The following is a 22,618-nucleotide window of genomic DNA, read 5'->3' as shown; positions in this document are numbered from 1 at the left end:
AAACAATTTCCAGTCTTGATTTACAGCTAGAGATACAAGAACTTTAAACGTGTTCATCTTTGCAACTGGTGCAAAAGTCTCCTTGTAGTCCTGACCATATGTTTGGGTGAATCCCCTTGCAACGAGTCGAGTTTTAGACCTCTCTAAGGAACCATCACTGTTGAACTTGTTTCTGAACACCCAACGACAATCAACTGTTTTCTTTCCGTAAGGTAGCATAACAATCTCCTAAGTTTTATTTTCGTCTAGAGCACGAAGTTCTTCTTGTGCTGCATCGCCTTTCTCCATACTGGACAAGAGTTAGCTTCTCTAAAGTTCTTGGGTTCTTGCACATCATCGACTGTACTCAAGAAAGCATGATGAGATGAAGTGATATTAGCATACGTTATATACTCCTGTAGCAGATATGAAACGTCATGCAATGAATAAAAATTCTTGTGAATCACTGGGGGATGCAGTTCTCTATCAGATATTTATAGTAATCCTTGAGAGTTACTGGAGGTCGTCTCTCTCGTTCTAATTGTCAAGAAACTGGAGGTGCTGGAGTAGCTGGAGGAGCTAGAGCACATGCACCCCTAAGTTGCTCAGCATGTGAGCGCACCCGCGCCATGTCTACTGTAAAGTCGTCAGTAGTGAGAGGGCGCGCCCCTTGGTTGCTCAGCATGTGAGCACGCCCGCACCTTGTCTTCTGTTGATACTATAACTTCAGTAGGTTCAATAACTTCTGCGGCAGGAACTATATCTTCACTAATATCCATGAGTTACTATTTTCTAGCATAGTAAAATAGGCATGTAAATTACCTGACACATGAGTTGAGACATACTGACCTTTGCTAGATGGCATGGACTTAGTGAGTTGTTGAAGAATTTGACTCAAGTGATGACTAATATCTGAGTTGGACATTGATGTCTCGGCTAGCAGCATGCTCTTTCTTGGACAGTTCCTTTTCCTTTTTAAGATGCGGATATAATTTCCAACAACGGTCCTTGGTGTGCCAGTTCTTTCTACAATGATCACAGTGAAACTGTTCCCTTTTTCCCTTACCTTTTTCAAATCCCTGTGACTTCTTTCGAAAATCGTTTTCTGCAAGAAATACAAAAGATTCAGAGATTGAGGACTTCACCTCGGAGTTCATGGTTTTCTTCCTTGTTTCCTCTCTCTGAATAGTTGCACAAACAGTAGCAAGTGATGGAAGAGTGCTTTCCATTAGAATATTGCTTTCCAGATTTTCATATTCTAGTTTAAGACTACGAAATACTGTGAAGATTTTATCCTCTTCAGCCCGTTTCAAAAGAGTCTTAGCATCTGTGGTGTGTGGATGATATATGTTAAACTTATCCCACAATTTCTTCAAATTCCCAAGGTATTATGTAAAAGTCTTCTCACCTTGTTGCAAAACACCTGTCACACACCAAATTTCGACAAAATCGGAAAAACAATATTTGTTCCCGACTTTTCGATTTTCGAGGTGTGATGCACTCTCCACTTCCAAAAACCCATCATCTATTTAATTACGCGGATAATTCAAAACCAATAAAAATTTTCAAATAAACAAAAGTCCTCTTCATAACCAAAAACTCACAAATAAGATTAAATTACAAATATCCTTTCAACAACTCTTTAATTATAATTACAATTGAAAATACAAAACAACATTGTCTCCACTAAAATCTATTACACCTTAAGGGAAAACAAAATATATCATGAATGCAACGCTAACGCAAACCACAAGCAGCAACCAACCTTCTTCAACACTAATCCTGTCAAAACTTATCAACTATGTTCATTTAATGAACCCACCCGATAAGCAAACATGCAAATCGGGTAAGCATTATAAACAATGCTGGTGTGAGTAGCCCTAAAATATAAATCATACTAATACATATATATACCCAATAAATAAGGCAGTTAGTTCCTCCACCAAGGTGCCTTAACATCCAACGAATAATACAACATTGTTAAGTACAATAATTAAGGCAGGTAGTTCCTCCACTGAGGCGCCTTAACTTCAAACCGTACTGGATCAACTATATCTAATAATAGAATAACCAAACTAAAACTTACTCTATACTTACACTGGTGTAAACCAAATCACAGAGTGGGTCACACCTGCATAAATAATCACTTCAACCCACCCTTCTGCAAAACCATTGTGAATGCAACCTAAATTATGATAAATCATTTATTTAAGCTTTAACGTACACTTTGTTATATCCTCACAATTATTGTTTGGAGTTTCTTCAAGTGTCTCTAGAATCACGTCGTCTCTATGTTTTACCTAGTTTCCCTGGCTACCACAATTGCTTCCCAACGCCGAACATATACATCCACATGCCTCCCCTCACATAATGAACCACTCCGTGCATAGCTATCCTAAGCGGGATATCGCATACCAGGTAACCCTCACACGAAAGCCATTATGTGAGTACTGCCCCTATTCGGCATAAAATATCGCGCGTCTCGTTCTAATTTTGCGAACAGAATAATCAAGCCACTATTCGGCTACGCCAGAAAGGCCATTCAGATTCACTGAAACGCCCAAAGGGCCAATCATATCACATACACCCATCACAATTCATTTAAGTAGCAACTCATAATAGTAATCAATCATGTAATGTATTCGTTTAATATATTTATGTGAACTCAATTCACCATCAAAGGCACGCATTATTTCCATTTGTGCACCATATAAATAGTATATAAATAATCAAAATATATGTCCATTCTACCAAATGTTAAAATGAAACGACTTTAAAAAGAAATAACAACTCAAGTCCAAATATCACGCATAATTATTCGAGTCCAAAGCACAAGTCAAGTCAAACTGATCAACCGTCAAAAGCCCAATACTAAAGTCCATGAATCTGAGTCTGTATGTAGTTTAATTCTCATAAAAACATATATATCTAAGTCTTATAAGAATTCCCCTCTTGTTACGTGCCAATATTTATATTATTTACACACTACTCACATCAAATTTTATTTAGATAATGACAAACAAGGTTATACCATTTTCGACAACATTTTATTATTACAATTGTCCATAAAATTAAATATGTGAAAATCTGGAAAAAGTCAACATTCCACAGTCAATGATTAACAATCAACGGTCAATGGTCAATGTCAAAATCAACATGACATTTCCATGTTCAACAGGTTCAGGGTCATAGCCATGGTTCATGGCTAAGGTCATAGTTCATGTCATGGCTAAGGTAAAGGTGCATGGCTCATGGGCTCATGACCATGGTTCGGACCTAACTAGCCAAGCCCATGACTCAAACAAAAGATTCAAATAATGTTAGCCGGATCCACATAACTAAAAAAAGACCAAGCCCACAAAATAAAAGAAAAATCGGCCCAACAACAAAACTAACCCAAATTGGCCCAAGGAAACTAATCTAAACTGGCCCAAAACAAAAGATTAATTTCAGCCCAACAACTAACAAAGGTTTAGGCCCAAGCCCAACCAAATTAGAAACTGGACCAGGTTCGTCTTCCTCCCTCACTAGCTCTCCTCCACCACGTTCCAGCCCGAATTCCGGCCACCAATTCTCCTCCTCCTCCCCATTCATCTCAGCGGTTTTGATCATGATGAAAAACCCAACAATTTGATACCATCAAAACTCAAAACCCTCGCTGCTCTAAAACTCAATCGCGCCGCTGATAAGTGCAGAATTATTACATATTCACGCCCAATTTTATATGAGTTAGTCCAGTTATTTTATATAATTTCGTATTGATTATCGTGTTTCCTTGGTTTTTGCAGAAATGGTATGAATGCGTGAACAGGTTGAAAAGTGCTGGAAGTTGACTGATTGTGCTATAGAGAGGGCCTCTATTTCCTAGCGCTTGACTAAGCCCAAGTGACCAAAGCCCGAACCGAGAGTTAAAAGGTTGGACCGAACCAGTTAACAATTAATGGCCATACCGGTTCATGTCCACATGAGAGCACCGAATCAAACCTTATGTTTCTCCACCCTTCGCTCATGAACAGAAACATTTTTCACGAACAGAGAACAAAAGGCCGAAAGTCCTTATTCAAATAAAACGATCAATTCGAAAATCTCGCTACCAAATTAGATACTCCTAGTTCCATTCCAAATCAAACACCGCTAAAACCGAAACCTCTATATATACAAGTGAAAATAAAGAAGAAAGGGGGCGGAGCAATTAGGGGGGTTGGTTTTGGCCGGAGAAAAAGGTAGAACACAAAGATGAAGGAGGTCAGAGGGAGGTCATTTGGGGGCCGGAAAGAGGCAACAGCAGATGAGTGAAGAAGCGCGCCTTTGGCTGGAAAAGAAGGCGTAACCAAACCAAAGACAGAGGCGTGGAGGTCATTTGGTTGGGAGCAAATGAAGTGTGGCTCTCTCTCGGAGCGGGCGGACAACAACACGTAAAAACGGAAAGGGAGGCTGAAGCCGGAGAACACAACACCGAGATCGAACCCGGAGAATAGAGGCTCCGGACGCATGAGTTATTCTTTCCCTTTACCTTTGTTTAAGTTCAATTGTTATTATGTCTAGCTAAACTTTTAAAGCTAGGGCTATGATGAAGCCCTAGCCTTGATGTATTTGTTTTATGATTGGGTTTCGGTTGTTTCACATATACAATTTACTGTTCAACCTTCTTTTGTCGCATTCTCGATTAATAGCTAGTTTTGTTTGTGCACCTTGTATGTCAAGCATCCTAGGTAGTGTAAACTGATCAGCTAATAATCATAGCCTGAGTTCCATTGCCAATATCATATTTGGATATTATTTGTGCCTTAAAAAGACAAATAATCTTTTACGTTTGATCTTTTGTGCTGAATTTCGAAAGATGTTTTTATATACAATTAGCGTTGTCACGATAAAATCCCGAGAAGCACTGATTTCTCATTCGGATGTTTCTCGTATTAATTTGAAACATTGAAACCTAATCTTAAAATATTTACTAAAAGGTTTAGTGGTGGAATCTAAAGTCCTAGTATTTCTCTCCAATCGTTCGTTTAATTTCAATTGTTTAATTTATTATTTTAGTAAACGTAGTTAAAATAATTAGCTTTAGTTAAATAGTAATTCCAAATTTCTATAAAACAACATTGTCGAATTAGGTTAGGTAATATTTTAGTATTCAATTGTCCCTAAACAAAGAATCCCCGTGGATCGAATTCGCTTGTCGCGACTATTTTCAACGATAGGCGTAAACTTTAAGCGGTTTAATTAGGGTTAGATTAGTCTATTTAATTAGACCGACTAATTTTCTATCAAGTTTTTATACCGCTGCCGGGATTGTAGTGGCACAATTGAGTTTTAAAGTCTTATTTATCGTGATTAAGTAGTTTAAGTTTAGTCGTAGTTATATTAATTCGTAGTTTACGTGTTTAATTTTAGTTATTTTTGCAGATAGTTAAGCAAAGATTTCTTCTTACAAGGTCGATAGTCGTGATTTTGTTGTGGACTTTGTGAAGTTGCTTGCTTGTCGTCACCGGCCGCAAGTAGCCCCTCGAGCGGCTCACGGAGGTACGTCTCTTTCCTTTGTGGGCTTGGACTTTGTTTGTTTTGTGTGTTTTGCTTATTTTTATTGTTTCTTGCATTTAGGATTGGTTAAGTCACCTTTGACCAGCCTTAGGCATCTTGCATTAGGACAGGTTTAGCCCGCTCACTAGGAAAGCCCTTTTGACACGTGGATCGAGTGACGGTGCTTTTGCACAAGAACTGGGAATCGTGTTATTTGGGTTTAGGAGCAAATATATTAGACATTATTGAAAATTCAATCTGGTTTGAAATAAAATTGTTTGATATTATTTGTGTGTGTGCATCGTTTGCATTAATTATAGTCTTAGGTGTTAAGTTAGTTTTCTTTTTGTTAGGGTGTCGTCCTATAGAGTCTTAAAATAATAATAAAAATAAAAAAAATAAAAAATAAAAATGGAAGGAGGCAATAATAACGAAGTTGTTGCCCAAGTACCTAGATCCATTAAGGAGTTTATCTATCCCACTAGGACAACTCGACCATCTTGCATCGTTCCTCTACCGACTAATGCTAATCATTTTGAGTTAAAGCCCAATCTACTAGGGCTACTTCCTAAGTTTAGGGGAATGGATGAGGAAGATCCGTATCTTCACGTAAGGGAATTTGAGGATATCTGTGGGACTGTTAAGCTTCAACAGTTTAGCGATGAGGCTATAAAGCTGAAGTTATTCCCTTTTTCCCTTAAGGAGAAAGCGAAGAGTTGGTTTCACACCCTTCCATCTAATTCCATAACTACATGGGAAAGATTATGCATTGTGTTCTTAAAGAATTTTTTCCCTAATCATAAGGCAACTGCTTTTAGAAAAAATTTATCATCTTTTTGCCAAGCTGATGGGGAGTCATTATGGAAGTGTATGGAAAGGTTCAAGGACCTGCTCTTGCAGTGTCCTAACCATGGCCTAGAGAAGGGTAGACTTATACAGATTCTCTATGAGGGTCTTGATTTTAATTCTAAGGCCATGGTTGAGACCATGAGTACGGGAAATTTTTGTGATAAGACTGTGGATGATGCATGGTCGTTTTTAGAAGACGTTGCTGAAAAGGTTCAGCAGTGGGAAACTAGTCGTGAACCTAAGAAGGTGGCTAGTAGTACTACAAAGAATGCTATGTTTCACGTTGATAAGGATTGTGACGCGAATGCTAAAATAGTTGCCTTAGTTAGAAGAGTTGAGGCTCTTGAGCTAGAAAAGGAGACAAAATCTCCAGCTCAAGTTAATAATGTTGAGACCCCTGGTTGTCTTTTGTGCGATAGTCTTGATCATGTTATTGATAATTGCCCTGGCTTGACTGCACAAGTCAATGCCTTTAACACATACCAGAACCCAAGCAATAACTCCTTTTCTAATAATAGTTATAACCAAGGGTGGCGTAATAACCCTAACTTGTCTTGGTCTAAAGGTATACACCAGGGAGGCCCCGTGGGTAACTCAACCCCAGTACCACAGTATGCACCTCAACCACCTAAACTTTCACCTATAGAAGAAGCCATTGCTCAATTATCACAAAACGCCATGAAATTTCAGGCAACAACCCAACAGTTTATGCAAGCCAGTCAACTTGCTACTCAAGATAATGCTCAAGCCATTAGGAAGATTGAAGTCACCATAGGTCAAATTGCTAATACTTTGAATGAAAGGGACAAGGGTAAGTTTCCTAGTCAACCAGTAGCTAATCCAAATGGTCAACATGAGGTAGGCTCTAACTTGAGCCAAGGGGCACCACCATGAGCAAGTAAAGTCGACATTACTACTTTTAGGAGTGGTAAACATGTTGATAATAAGGTTGAGATGCCTAGGGTAGAGGTTAGGGTCTGATTTGGGTGAACGGAAAGTGAGGAGAGTGATATTAGTGGTCCTCATGCTGAGTGAAGCTTCTAGGCAACCTTCTATTCCCCGTAGAGTCTAGTCCCTCGTGCCACATTATATACCAAAAGCTCCTTTTCCTCAAAGATTGGTTCAAGTAACGAAAGGAATACAATCTAATGAAATTTTGGATGTTTTTAAAAAGGTTCATATAAATATTCCATTTCTTGAGGCTATTAAGCAAGTTCCTGCCTATGCCAAGTTCTTAAAAGATTTGTGTACTGTGAAACGTAAGATGCATGTGCAGAAGAGAGCATTCCTTACAGAGCAAGTAAGCTCAATCATTCAATACAAAACTCCACCTAAGTTTAAAGATCCAGGTTGTCCCACCATTTCGTGTGTTATAGGAAGCCATAAGATAGAGCAAGCTTTAGTTGATTTGGGAGCGAGTGTGAATTTACTTCCCTATTCTGTTTATGTGCAATTAGGATTGGGAGAGCTTAAGTCCACTCCAATAACATTACAACTTGCTGATAGATCTGTTAAAATCCCTCGTGGTGTTATTGAAGATGTTTTGATTCAAGTAGATAAATTTTATTTTCCAGTGGACTTTGTGGTTCTTGATACTCAACCTGTCCAAAATTCTAAAGGAAATATTCCTGTGATTCTTGGTAGACCATTTCTGGCTACAGCTAATGCCATTATAAATTGTAGAAATGGTGTCATGAAAGTTTCTTTTGGTAATATGACAGTCGAGCTTAATGTTTTTGATGTGAGCAAACAACTTGGAGAGTTAGAGAATATATATGAGGTTAATATGGTCGAGACTGCTAGCAAACAATTAAGCACTAATAATGACGCTAGTTCGATTTTGGATGATGATTTTTGGTTATCTGATAGTGATGATGATGATGTACTAAAAGCGGTAGTGCATACTCTATCTGATGAACTCTCTCTTGATAGTACTCTTGAGGTTAACTCTTCATGTCCTAATTCCATCGTCCCTCTCTCTAGTACTTCCACTCCATGTTTTGACCCTAGCTGTGTTGTTGTAGTGAATGACTTTCATGAGAAAGTTGCTAAGGATTATTTTGAGTTGTTAGATAAAAATAAACAATTACTTGAGGAAAATGAGAAGTTGTCTGACCGGATGCTATCTCTTGAGAGTGAAAACATTGTTTTGAGTTCCAAAGCTAATGAGTTTATGCGTATTGCTAATAAATTGAAAGTGGAGAATGAAACTCTTAGTGATATGAATAAATCTTTGGAACATGAGTTTGACATGATCAAGGAAAGGCAAAAATGTATTGAAACTGATTTTGATCTTTTAAAGAAGAATTTCGATTCGAATGTGACATTTCCAAACCTGTGTAATGATGTTGAAATTTTGGATACAATCCCAAGTGTTGGGGAGTGTTCCAGTGATCACGATAGTCTTCTTTAGAACGTGTCTCAACTACTGCACCTTCCACTACTCATATTGAACGTCCTAGGCCTCTTGTTGTTTGTTATTATTGTGGTGGTGAAGGGCATATTAAGTATCACTGTCAGGTTAGAAAACGAGCATTTCAGTTTTGGTATAAAGCTAATACTAGTGTAAACCAGGGTAACTCTGTGAACCAAGTTCCACAATCAGGTATTTCACCTCATGACCATCCTAGTAAGTTTGTCACATCTAATTCGCTTCCTAACTCTTCTTTGGAATTTGACTATAGTCTACCTATGACTCATCCTAAGAAAAGAAAAGTAAGATTTAAACAAACAGACCCTAGACACTTTCCAACTAATGTACGTACCGTTTGGGTGAGAAAAGATGACTTGAAAGTGTTGTCAGATTTGCGAAGATCTCATGGCATTTTCACTATTTGTTAAGTGCATTGTCCCATGTTAGCCTATAGTGCACTACATCGGCATATCTTATTAGGTGATACATGGTATGTTTAAGTGTTGTTTTGCACAAGTTTGGGGGTGACAGAGTTAAATTGAACTTCCTTCCCAAATATTTCATTCCAGCCCCTAGTCTCCATTTGGGTTAACCAATGAGAAACATATTATTGTGATTTTCAGGTTATGACAGGTTTTGTATTTATGAAATGTCGAAAATACAAAGGAGACTCTGTCGAAATTTTTTCAATTTTGGAGAGTTCATTTTGTGTTTAGTTGGTAGACAAAATGCTAATCTAAGAATTGGGTGTGCGAAGCATTAAATGCGCTAGAGACGTTAATCAGAAGCTTATGGGAGGCAACCCATGTTTCTATTTTTGTTGAGTCTTTTGTGCACATGTATCATGCATTCCACTCTAGCACCTTTTCTCCGACTTTTTGGAGACGTGTAACTCCATGGGATGAGACACGTGACACATTTTAGTCATTGTAGTAACTTGATTCCTCTTTTATATTATCATTGTTATATCTTTTGTGAGGTACTAATTTCTACAGGTGACTCAAACATATTATTTTTCGTTTTTGGAAGCTCTTGGTAACCTCTTTCCTTATATACTTTTACTTTTCCATGTTGTTATCTTTTAAATTACGCATCTATGTTAACATTGAGGACAATGTCTATAAGAAGTTTGGGGGTGAGACCTAAATGTTTGTTTAGCGAAAAATAAATATGTCCAACATGGTATAATTAATGGTGATTTTCTATGATGAAAAAAAAAAAAAAAAAAAAAAAAAAAAAAAAAATTTGATTTCTAAAGCCACTGATTTTCAAGGAATCTATGAAGTTAAGAGTCACTTTTGAAGTCATTGTTGCTTTTAGACTATTTTCTACCTCTAGAAATAGATTTTGTTGATGAAAGTCTAAGCCAAAGTGGAATATGCACTATTAGCCACCTGATACATGTCAAATTGAAGAGTAATTTAATCTCCTAGTGAACTAGAAGAGGAATATAGAGACTTAACCCGTGAGATTTGAGCCTTTGAATTTCTTGGAGAGTTTTTACGTAAATTCTGAGTCTAAGTTGACTCAATCATTCTTCTGTGCTTAAATTCGTTGTATGGTCTCATTTTTTCTTATTTTGGTCGATCCGAAGTGACATCAACTGGGAGATAGCCATTAGGTCTTGTAGTCTATTCGAAGCGGAATATCATACTGATAAGTCAAGTAGTGAACCAATTAGCCTTTATTTATCCCACCTAGTAGGATCATCATGTTAACCCCTTTTGAGCCTTATATATTAAGCCTTTTCTTCTCAAACCAACTATACTTAACCCAACTCCAGATATGGAGTGTAAACCCATATTATTGGCCTTACCCATATTTCTGAGAATTTCTAAAAGACTAAGGAGAAAGCTAGAAGAAAGAAGATTCAGAAGGAAAATTTACCAAAATCAAATGAAGAAAATCATTCTTTTTGCTCAAAGTGATTCAATAGAAAAGAAAGAAAAAAATATATATATAAAAAAAAAAAAAAAAAAAAAAAAGACATCATTGAGCAGAAGTAGTGAGAAAGTCAAGTAATGTGATCTACAAAGTGAAGAAATTTTCCATGAAGGTCAAGTACAAGATGGTCTTTAGTTTATTCTCAGAAATTTTTGATTCCTTTTTACCATTTTCTTGTTAACCTATCCTAAGCCCCGTCTTAATACCCAGACTTATCACAAAAGTATGATATGAAGTGTAGAATAGGCGAGAGGATGCTAAAGTGAAGGACCCGACACTTCACATGTGATTGATTTTCTTTCCATGAGACTAATTTGTTTTTGAAATTTCACAAGTCCGTCTTTCTAGCTAAGTATGTGGGATGTTCTATTATTTTACTCATTTCCCTGCATACAGAGGTAAAAATTGAAAACTTATCTAAAAGAGAGACTTTCTTGTGAGTGTATGAATGGTGAGGATTGAGGTTGATATATTCTTTGGATAGTAAGTTAGGAATTTCGTTACTTGGATAAGAGATTGTATTAGTTTGGCTAAACACACACACACGCTTTGGTTTGGAGTAGTAATCAATGATTTCTATCTTTGGAAGTAGTGATGAGTCTTGGTAATGATGATGTAAACTGTGACAATTGCTGATTTTTGAACTTGTTTAGTAGTGGGCGAAAAAGATTTTATCTCTGAGAAAATTATTTCACCATTGGTTATGCTATGTTAATGTTTGTGGGTATCGTTTCTGAAAACCCTCACGAGACTAAACTCGTCCACTAGGGGTAACCTAGAGGTTTAAAGGCTTGTTACACATGCTAAGTGTAATCGTGATTCCTACGAAAGTGAGTTAGAATTTTTGTTTTTGTCATTAGTTTAGTTTTAGTTTTGCTCGAGGACTAGCAAAATGTAAGTTTGGGGGTATTTGATAAGTGCAGAATTATTACATATTCACGCCCAATTTTATATGAGTTAGTCCAGTTATTTTATATAATTTCGTATTGATTATCGTGTTTCCTTGGTTTTTGCAGAAATGGTATGAATGCGTGAACAGGTTGAAAAGTCTGGAAGTTGACTGATTGTGCTATAGAGAGGGCCTCTATTTCCTAGCTTGACTAAGCCCAAGTGACCAAAGCCCGAACCGAGAGTTAAAAGGTTGGACCGAACCGCTTAACAATTAATGGCCATACCGGTTCATGTCCACATGAGAGCACCGAATCAAACCTTATGTTTCTCCACCCTTCGCTCATGAACGTAAACATTTTTCACTTAACAGAACAAAAGGCCGAAAGTCCTTATTCAAATAAAACTGATCGAATTCGAAAATCTCGCTACCAAATTAGATACTCCTAGTTCCATTCCAAATCAAACACTGCTAAAAACCGAAACCTCTATATATACAAGTGAAAATAAAGAAGAAAGGGGGCGAGAGCAATTGGGGGCTGGTTTTGGCTGGAGAAAAAGGTAGAACACAGCAGTGAAGGAGGCTGTAGCTGGAGGTCGCTGGGGGGCTGGAAAGAGGCAACAGCAGTGAGTGAAGAAGGCGTCTCTTGGCTGGAAAAGAAGGCAGAACCAAACCAGCACAGAGCGTGGAGGTCGCTGGTTGGGAGCAGTGAAGTGTGGCTCTCTCGAACGGGGCGGACAACCGTAAAAAAAAGCGAAAGGGAGGCCAAGCCGAGAACACAACACTGGAGATCGAACCAGAGAATAGAGGCTCCGGAACGCATGAGTTATTCTTTCCCTTACCTTTGTTTAAGTTCAATTGTTATTATGTCTAGCTAAACTTTTAAAGCTAGGGCTATGATGAAGCCCTAGCCTTGATGTATTTGTTTTATGATTGGGTTTCGGTTGTTTCACATATACAATTTACTGTTCAACCTTCTTTTGTCGATTCTCGATTAATAGCTAGTTTTGTTTGTGCACCTTGTATGTCAAGCATCCTAGGTAGTGTAAACCGATCGACTAATAATCATAGCCCGAAGTTCCATTGCCAATATCATATTTGGATATTATTTGTGCCTTAAAAAGACAAATAATCTTTTACGTTTGATCTTTTGTCTTTGAATTTCAAAGATGTTTTTATATACAATTAAGCGTTGTCACGATAAAATCCCGAAGCACTGATTTCTCATTCGGATGTTTCTCGTATTAATTTGAAACATTGAAACCTAATCTTAAAATATTTACTAAAAGGTTTAGTGGTGGAATCTAAAGTCCTAGTTCCTCTCCAATCATCTGAACCAAATTCTTTAGTTAATTGCTTTCATAGAAATTAGTTAAATTAAATAGTTTTAGATAATAGTGAATTCCAAACTTTCTCTAAACCACCATTGTTCGCATTAGGATAAATAATCAGTTAGTACTCAGTTGTTCTAAGTAGCAGTCCCTGTGGGATCGACCCGTTTGCCGTAACTATTTTCAACGATAGCTGTGCGCTTGCGGTTTAATTAGGGTTAGATTAGTCTATTAATTTAGACTGACTAATTTTCTATCAAGTTTTTGGCGCCGCTGCCGGGCCCATGACTCAAACCAAATTAGATTCAAATAATGTTAGCCGGATCCACATAACTAAAAAAAGACCAAGCCCACAAAATAAAAGAAAAATCGGCCCAACAACAAAACTAACCCAAATTGGCCCAAGGAAACTAATCTAAACTGGCCCAAAACAAAAGATTAATTTCAGCCCAACAACTAACAAAGGTTTAGGCCCAAGCCCAACCAAATTAGAAACTGGACCAGGTTCGTCTTCCTCCCTCACTAGCTCTCCTCCACCACGTTCCAGCCCGAATTCCGGCCACCAATTCTCCTCCTCCTCCCCATTCATCTCAGCGGTTTTGATCATGATGAAAAACCCAACAATTTGATACCATCAAAACTCAAAACCCTCGCTGCTCTAAAACTCAATCGCGCCGCCATTAACGCCTGTCGAAGCTTCCTCTACACCACTGTCCAACCACAATCACCACCAAACCGTTGGGTTTTGATCCCCATCAACAACCAAAACTTTAGGGTATACTCAAAACCCAAAAACCCTCACTGCTCACCAATGGCGTTCGACGCCATTAACGCCTCCTTCCACCTTCACAGCACCCACCCAATCAACCAATCCACCAGCATAACAACACCTTAATTCCCCAACATCAACCAACAACTCAAAACAACAACATTATACATATTATACAGGTTCAAATCATATGCACGACAATTCTCTGTTCTCTGGGCTTGCGCAGACATTAATGCACATAACAGAGTTTCAGCAATCCAATAATAATTTCAATATTTAAGGAAACCATATATAACATTTAACTAGTTTAACAATATGCAGGACAAGAAAAACTAGCTCAAGAAGAATAAGCAAAACAAAAACGGAGCAGAAAACTTCCGAGAGTAAAGTCTTTTTCTTTGTTTCGGTAAATTTTTAATATATATATATATATATATATATCGGATTGGCTAGAGTTCCACTCTAATATTGCCACTCTTATCTCACACTTCTCCTCAGCCATCCGATCCCACCTCAAGATCTGATGATCTAATTCACTCAAAAAATCCGATATTTCAAAATTTCACGTTATTTCAAAATCCAAAAAACGAAATAAACCAAAAACGCAAAATTGGGTGAACTCTCTCTCTCTCGGCTTCTTCTTCTCCACTCCCAACCAAGCTTCTGGATTAAGGTTTGATTTTCATTTGATTTTCGTTTAATTAGTTTGGGTTTTGTTTAATATCGTATTCTTCAATAATATTTGATAAATCTTCATCAGTAACAACTTAATTAAAATCATTGCATCTGTTTTGATAAAATTTTGAATATGCTATATGATAAATTTTCGTTTTTAGGACTACTTGATAAAATCATTGCATCTGTTTTGATAAATATTTGATAAGTTTTCGTTTTTAGGACTACTTGATAAAATCATTGCATCTATTTTGTAATTTACTGTATAAAGCACTGTATAAACCATGTCATCCCTTGCTATTCTTCCATCCGTTCCATTTTGTTGTTGGCTAGATAGCTTTAATTTACCTTTAGTTCATGCTGAAAATTGAAATCCATAACTCCCCATGGTCTGTACTCATCCCTATATAATGTCTCCTGGTGATGGCATGTATCAGAAATTAATCCCAAAAAAAGTATTGCGTTTTGAACTCTGTCAGAGTTTTGAACGAGCATATTCGGTGAACTCTGTTAGAATTCAGTGAAGTAGCATATTCGGTGAACTCTGTCAGAGTTTTGAACTAGCATATTCGGTGAACTCTGTCAGAGTTTTGAACTAGAATATTTGGTGAACTCTGTTAGAGTTCGGTGAACTAGGATATTCGGTGAACTCTGTCAGAGTTTTAAACTAGCATATTCGGTGAACTCTGTCAGAGTTTAAACCAAGGACCAAAATATCGCTGATATATCCTATATATCGCCGATATATTGGTATTTTGGTACACCGACATCGATATTTCCGACATATATCCACCGAATATAGAACCCTTTTTTCCCGATATATATCCGAATTTCCGATATAAAACTTTATATTGCCGATATAATCAATATATACGATATATATCGGTTGACTTTTTGACCATTTTTTAATATAAATCCGATATTTCCAATATATTTCTGATATATTTCCGATATATCCGATATTTTAAATAGTTTGGACTGGTCACCAAAAAAATGGATATATCCGATATATATCGGTTTTTGGGTACACCGATATATTCATCGATATCGATATTTTGGGCCTTGGTTTTAACTAGCATTTTCGGTGAACTCTGTCAGAGTTTTGAATTAGCATATTCGGTGAACTCTGTTAGAGTTTTGAACTAGAATATTCGGTGAACTCTGTCAAAGTTTTAAACTCTGTCAGAGTTTTGAACTAGCATATTCGGTGAACTCTGTCAGAGTTTTGAACTAGCATATTCATTATGGCTTGCATCCATTATTGTATTTAGTATATGTCCACATTGTGTGATCTGTGAATTATTGTATATGTCCACATTATTGTATATGTCCACATTGTGTGATCTGTGGAGGTAGCGGGAGAGTGGACTGCCGATACTGTCAAGGCAAAGGTCAGTTCTGTTTTTATTCCTGCACATTCACAAGGCCTGCAGCAGTTCAGCAGTTCTGACAGCTTTTGAAGATTTTAGTTTTGAAGATTGCAATTCTGACAGATTGCAGCTTTGAAGATTGTAGTTTGAGACCATAGTACAAAGTATCGTGCCAGAGCAATATATCGGATGGGCTAATTTCCGATATTTTTGGTATATATAATGTCTAAAGGGTTGGTAAGATGAGATTTGGAATTATTGAAATAATGATAATTTGACATAAATATCGATATATCTCGAAAAATGTCAATTAGATATAAGCTCAAGTCTTAAACTCATAATGGCTAGCCTTTAGAGAGTAAAACAATGGGTCCCAGCCCAAAAATGTAGTGGGCTCCTAATTTTGAGTCCAATTCTTAGTGAATACGTGACCTTCCACCATCCAAATGGGTAAGCACAAAGTCTTCTCGTCTTCATCTTGTTCTACTCTTACTCTGCAAAAATTTTCAGATATATGTTTTATTAGAGCTACACGTAATTGATTTTACCTTCTGTACAAATTTTGATTTTACTTTCAATTCATCTTCAAAGTTCAAAGACATAGTAGATCGATTAATGAATTGACCATCACCATATGAGAAAAAGCTTTGGCACTACCCATTTGTTCTTTGAAATTTGTTGAGTAGAAGAAGTGGTAGAGATAATCCCATATTGCTCAAGTAAAACGTTTCAATTGAAAAAACATGGTATATTGGCAAATTGAATTTATCCAAAATATCGCGATTTTTGCTTGTATTAATCCGGTAAGATGAGTTACCTTTACCAGGAATGAATCGCCAATATTTCGATATCGGTTCTCTAGAAAACCGGCACATATCGCGATATATCGCGGCATTTTGTACTATGTTTGAGACTGAGTTATTTGTTTCTGTGTTGATGTCACCTCAGTGCTGCAAGAGCTTTTGTACACTAAAATAGATGGTATAATATCTGCTCTTCTCGAATGTTATAGAGGCTTTTCCTTTTTGCCTTTTTTTTGTGACAATAATTATGTAACTAAAACTCAATGACATGTTTCTCCTGTAGACTTAAACAACAATGAGCTGGTAGTGTATGAGATTTTGATCAATTTTGTGGTTAGGATGTTGTTTTAAAGTTCTTTTTTTCAAGTTATTTCTTGGTGGGTTCATACTTTAAAATTTTGGTTCTGCTGCAGTTAGGTAAAATATGCTTTGACGAGGTACCTGCAAAAAAAAAATAATGAAATCCCACCTGCTTGGGTCTTCATTAGTGCTTTTCTGGTGCTTCATTGACATTAAGCAGCAACATCCTTTTGCTTTTTAAGCTGATGTGGTGAAGAAATAGTAGTTCTAACTCTACAGTTTCTAACTTCTGAGCAGGTAGCCAGCTCGAGACTTTGTGTAAACTTTGTTGAGTGCTGACTTGAATCACTTGACTGTGTGACAATATGTCTCGTTGTCTCTGTAGTCAAGAGCATACATTTACCTTTTTAAATACACATTGTTGGAAGATTTTTAAATTTTGTCACCATTTTGTTATGTTGAACAAAGAACAATCAACACAATTCATTTAAAAGCAATTTGATACATCATACAGACATAGAATTGTGATCCAATTGAAACTGAAAATCCCATTTTGCGTTACTAGTTTAACCATTTTCTTGGTTATACATATTTGTCTTCAACTTTTCATTATCTCCAAAAAAAAATTTATAACCTAGCTACGTGGAACAAAGAAATATATTTGTCAGAACTGCTGCAAGTTCAACAATTCAGCTCCCTTAACTGCATCCAACTTCAGCAGTTTGAACAGCCAAATTACATAGACTATCCACACAAGACACTAATGACGCTGATCCAGAGCTTTGAGGATTATAAAACTCGAGCTGGATCTGCAACACACAAAATACACTTTCCTTAATACCAATAACAATAACACAATAAAAATTGGAAATTTTTTTTGAGGTTAATGGAAAGAAAACTTAACACCAAGTCCACTTACTTTCTCTTGCAGAAAATGTTTATGAGAGAATTCCGAAGTTCATATCTAGGAGAGCAAGCAGATGGAAGTTCAACAGAATATACCGAAGATCTACCCACAAGTTGTCATAGAAATAAGTAAAACTTAGACAAAATTGAGTTTCCATAAACCTCTCATTCTCTGAATATATATACATGATGATACTGCAAAACCATATTAAAGTGCAAACCTCATCCAAGTTGATCTGGAATAGTTGTGCAAAGTTTTCAAACATTACTGGAGAAAGTCCTTCCAATTTTGCCTTTACTTCCTAGGAAAGAGAAAATAAAACTCAATTACTGTACAAGTAAAAATGGCAATTAAATGGCAATCTCCTTAATGATCAAGTTGGAAAATAAGCCTACACTCATCCTAAAAAAAAAGTAATAGTAAGAGCTATACTTTACTTACTAATCCAATGATCCTTGAATTTTCCAATAGTTCATTAGCAATTATATCCAGGATATACCTGTTTTGCTTTAGATTATTCATTGCAAGCTCTTCTGTCTCCTCAATGTACTGTAACATAAACCAACTCTCAAATAGAAGGTGATGTACCTTGTATTTGATCAATTCGCCATCAGGATTATCTGGTTGATCCATTAATCCAACTCTCTTTACCATAGCTGAAAGCCCCAACCTCAAATTTCTAGGGCTTATTACCATCTCTCTAGCAATCTGTGAAAGATTCAATGAGGATTTGAAGCATGTTAACATCAATAACCATTATCCACGATTAAACAATAAATCCTTGAGGAAAGGGACAGATGCTTTCAATAGTAAGTCTAACACTGAAATAACAATATAAAGAACAAACAAAAAGGGTGATGCTTGGAGTTCACCGAATATGCTAGTTCAAAACTCTGACAGAGTTCACCGAATATGTTAGTTCAAAACTCTGACAGAGTTCACCGAATATGCTAGTTCCAAACTGATAATCCAGCAGTTTACTCATTATTGTTACCAAATAATGATTCCATTTCAGCATCGATGACCATATAGAAAAATTGAGCACAATAATGAATAAACTGCATTGTAAGAATCTTTACAACTTTTCAAGAAGTTAGGTACATTAGAAATTTAGAACGGGCTAATTGTTGGGAAAGTTGAATCTGGCGTAAGCAAATCCCAATCATATAACCTATTACAAAATTGTCTACTTATAGTCAACTTTTTCACTAACTCTTAAATAAGCTAACAAAACTCTGTAAATCTTTTTGAAAATAAGAAGTTGAAGTTATAAAGAGCTTTATGATCAGCCAAAATTGCCACTAAACCTCTTCAAAATGTGCAAGAGGCCAGTGCAAGGGATGAGAATAAATCACTATGTTTAAAGCTAAACTAAAGTTGATATATTTAGTTTCATTAAAAATATAAATTGTTCAATCGAATTAAACAAAACCCAAACGAATTAAACGAAAATCAAACGAATTAAACAAATTAAATAATGAAAGTGTTTGATACCTTAATTAAACAATTGTTAATCGTCCGATTGAAGAGAGAGAGAGAGAGTTCTCCAATTTCGCGTTTTTGGCTTATTTTGTTTTTTTAATTTTGAAATATTACGAAATTTTAAAATATCGGATTTTTTTAGTGAATTAGATCATCAGATCTTGAGGTGAGATCGGACGGTTGAGGAGAAGTGTGAGATAAGAGTGGCACTCTAGCCAAACCAGTATATATATATATATATAGGTACTCACATTAATTAAAAGCTCCACGAATCCCTCATAGTCCGAATCATTGCGCTCCAACTCTCTAGCAATCGAGCCGCCTCCATTTTATTTTATTTTAATCCAAAAAACCCTATTTTCTGGAAAAATATGAATATATACCTGGGTTTGAAACCTAAGCCCAACACAGACTCGGACCCAAAAATCAGGCCCACATATCCCAAATCCAATCCAACCACATTTAAAATAAAAATTAATTAATTAATAAATACATACATACATATTACAAATATGGGCTTTACAGTACCGATTACGAGTTGAAGTTCAAAAATAATGGCAGAATTGTTCTGGTTTCCGTATAAATCTTCAATTGAATCCCACATCTCCTTTGCAGAATCAGAGAAAGTAAAAATTCCAGCAATAGTTGACTCCATAGAATTGAGTAACCAAGATCAAACAAGTTGATCATTGGAAACCCAATTCTCATATTCGGCATCATCAATGGCAAGACACACCTTTGCACCATTAATGAACCCTAATTTCCTCTTGCCACCCAGAGATAGCGAAACAGCCCTAGACCAAGGTATATATTTTGTTCCATTCAAAAGGATTGATGACAGCTTCCAACCGGGATTAGAATCAGTCTTTGTTGTTACAACAGACTTTGGGTTTGGTTTTGGATATGACATAATGTTTTGTGTTTATTTAGATTGATTTAGAGAAGAGATTAAGCACTCCGCTCTGATACCATGTAGAATTAAACAACCAATCAAAGAGACAAAACACAAGAATTTATAGTGGTTCGGTGCCAATGCCGCCTACGTCCACGGGAGAAGAAAGGTTTATTGCTTGATTGCTTTCTTAGGGTTCCATTATATATATATATATATATATATATATATATATATATATATATATATATATATATATATATATATATATATAACACAAGTGCTCAAAATCGTCAATATTATAAGAATGGAGTCTTCTCTTTTATAGAAACACCAATATCGGTCAAATTTGTCATGCACCAACCGAAGCGCCAAGACGCTTCATCATAATAAGCAATCAAGGCCGCGCATCTTCTCTTTCTTCTCCCACAGAGTTTTTATGCGTTATTTTGCATTGTTTTGTCATATTTATGTTCAAGTTTTATGGGTTGTTGACTAGTATGACTTTGATTTGATTCAAGTATCAGTTACGTCTGAGGTTAATATAAGATTTGGACATACTATTTTGTCTTATATATTGGATTATCTGAAATCCCATTTGGCCCAGTTTTAAATTTTGGCTCCAGAGTTAAGACCCTGCTGACAAAGGCTATTTTCCAAGCGGTCCTCTTAAGTGACTTTTTGCCAATGAGAAAATGCAAAAATGGATCTTGGTTACAGCCAGTGATCAACGGCTGCGACCTTTTGGATTATTATCCTACTAGTTAATGTCTGTGCCAGATGGCACTCAAGACACATTGTATTTAAACAACACCACAAGGGACAATCTTCATGGCAGCAGTGAATCGATGTTATAAGCTTATAAAGATAGGGTATGTAAAATGCACTACTCATTTCCAGTAGTTCTAAACTTCATAGCCATGTCATTGAAACACTCAAGTGGGGTTATGACAATTCTATGCAGTTCATTTCTCACAAACCAACTCATTTCACTTACCACTTACAAACACCTTAATAAATTCAAGGCATATCTGAGTGAAAAACAAATAAGAAATAAAGGGAGAAAACCTTGAATTAATAGCATAAACCCAACAGCCCAAACACTATTGTAGGCAAATATATTGAAGAGAAGATGGAGTTCAACAACCATAAAGAAATATACTCAAGTTTTGAAAGAGGGGCATTTGAAATAAAGGGATACACATATGAATCCAACACATTATCTTACAGAAAACATTTATTGTAACGCCAGCTCAAGATCAAAGAAAGATTACATAGCATTAATAAGACTACTCTCGGTTTTATATTATAACTATAACTATAAATCGTCATCCTTAATTTCCCACTCACCTTTCCTCATTGGTATTGATGTCCTTAGAGCAAAACTTCTGGGTATACGATATTTGTGGTACAATTTTTGCATATATTGTTTTTGAAGAAATACATCTTAACATGGCCACATAGAGTTGTCTGTGACTAAAATTTGGTGTTCTCAAATCAATGTCTCACTAAATGGCCCTTCGATTTGTCATGGCATAAGCTAGTCGAATAGAGAATCGTCACCTTGATATATAGTTTGAAAGGCAACTCCAAATGTGAGGGAGCCAAATATACTATTTTTGGGATGAGTACCGGATTTCTAGCTTTCTCGCCAATCAATAGTTTGGTTTGAATGACTTTACTCGCATAATGAAGCACCATAAGTCGTGTCTATCTTAAAGGTACTCATCGACGCGCCTTTCACCACACTTTAAATTGAAAGAAAATGTCATCTTAAAAAATAATCAATTAGATTGGAGTTGCATAATGGACTAATATGTAGATTTTCAACCAATGTAGGGTTAAGACCTTAGTCACCATAACATGAAGAGGGAGCGAGAGCGGGAGCATGAAAGTGTTTAACTTGAAATGCTATGTAATCCAAGGCTATGCTATCAATATCGGAGATTAAACACCGATTATGATTAATCGTAGTAGACCGATTAGTTTTTACCCATTTTTAAAAAATTCTCACTAGCCTGATTTAATCTCCGAATTGATTGATTAATTGGTCGAGATGACCATTTCTAACTAAACCAAGAAAATAATCATTGAAAATGTCGGTTCTCCATCCAAAAAATATACGTAAAATTAACAAATCATTGGATTCTTAAACCGGATTTATCATAAAAGGACATAATCAACAAACAAAGCTAAGAGTTTACTTATTTTATCATCCTTAACGAAAGTTAATAAACAAATTATTGTATTCTGATTATTATCCCAATATAATATCTCTTCTCTCCTCTTATTTATTTAAATATTTAACATAATTGTTGGGTTTGACATCTCTGTAGTACTCCAAGATTGAGTTGGTTAAATGTGATTGGATCGCTAATAACTATTTAAAAATATTTGATATGATTATACTATTGTAAATTTTAAAAAAGACCAAATATATATATACATCCTGTATATCCCATTAATCTCGCATATCGCGCTCTCTAACTATTAGC

At 36.2% G+C, this 22,618-nt stretch overlaps 2 protein-coding genes and 1 long non-coding RNA gene across 3 annotated transcripts; 2 read left to right on the top strand and 1 right to left on the bottom strand.

The window, feature by feature from the left end:
- The first annotated feature begins 5,325 nt into the window (after positions 1-5,325).
- LOC147479967 (uncharacterized) lies at positions 5,326-7,242 on the top strand. The gene has a single exon (XM_086578530.1). The coding sequence runs from the start codon at positions 5,911-5,913 to the stop codon at positions 7,240-7,242; it is 1,332 nt and encodes a 443-aa protein (XP_086434656.1). The 5' UTR covers positions 5,326-5,910.
- Positions 7,243-7,302: 60 nt separating this feature from the next.
- Positions 7,303-8,761, top strand: LOC147479966 (uncharacterized). Its single transcript, XM_086578529.1, has 2 exons — positions 7,303-7,317; positions 7,421-8,761. Exons 1-2 carry the CDS (start codon positions 7,303-7,305, stop codon positions 8,759-8,761), a joined length of 1,356 nt encoding a protein of 451 aa, XP_086434655.1.
- An 8,609-nt stretch (positions 8,762-17,370) lies between these two features.
- Positions 17,371-18,053, bottom strand: LOC147479965 (uncharacterized). The gene is made up of 3 exons (XR_015203523.1): positions 17,970-18,053; positions 17,762-17,851; positions 17,371-17,651 (listed from the first exon to the last, which is right to left on the bottom strand). It is a non-coding gene; the product is annotated as an uncharacterized LOC147479965 (long non-coding RNA).
- Positions 18,054-22,618: the final 4,565 nt, after the last annotated feature.

Source organism: Coptis chinensis, chromosome 8, assembly GCF_015680905.1.
Source record: "Coptis chinensis isolate HL-2020 chromosome 8, ASM1568090v1, whole genome shotgun sequence".
Taxonomy (NCBI): domain Eukaryota; kingdom Viridiplantae; phylum Streptophyta; class Magnoliopsida; order Ranunculales; family Ranunculaceae; genus Coptis; species Coptis chinensis.
The sequence above is the reverse complement of the archived record's forward strand: the minus strand, read 5'-3'. Positions and strand labels throughout refer to the sequence as shown.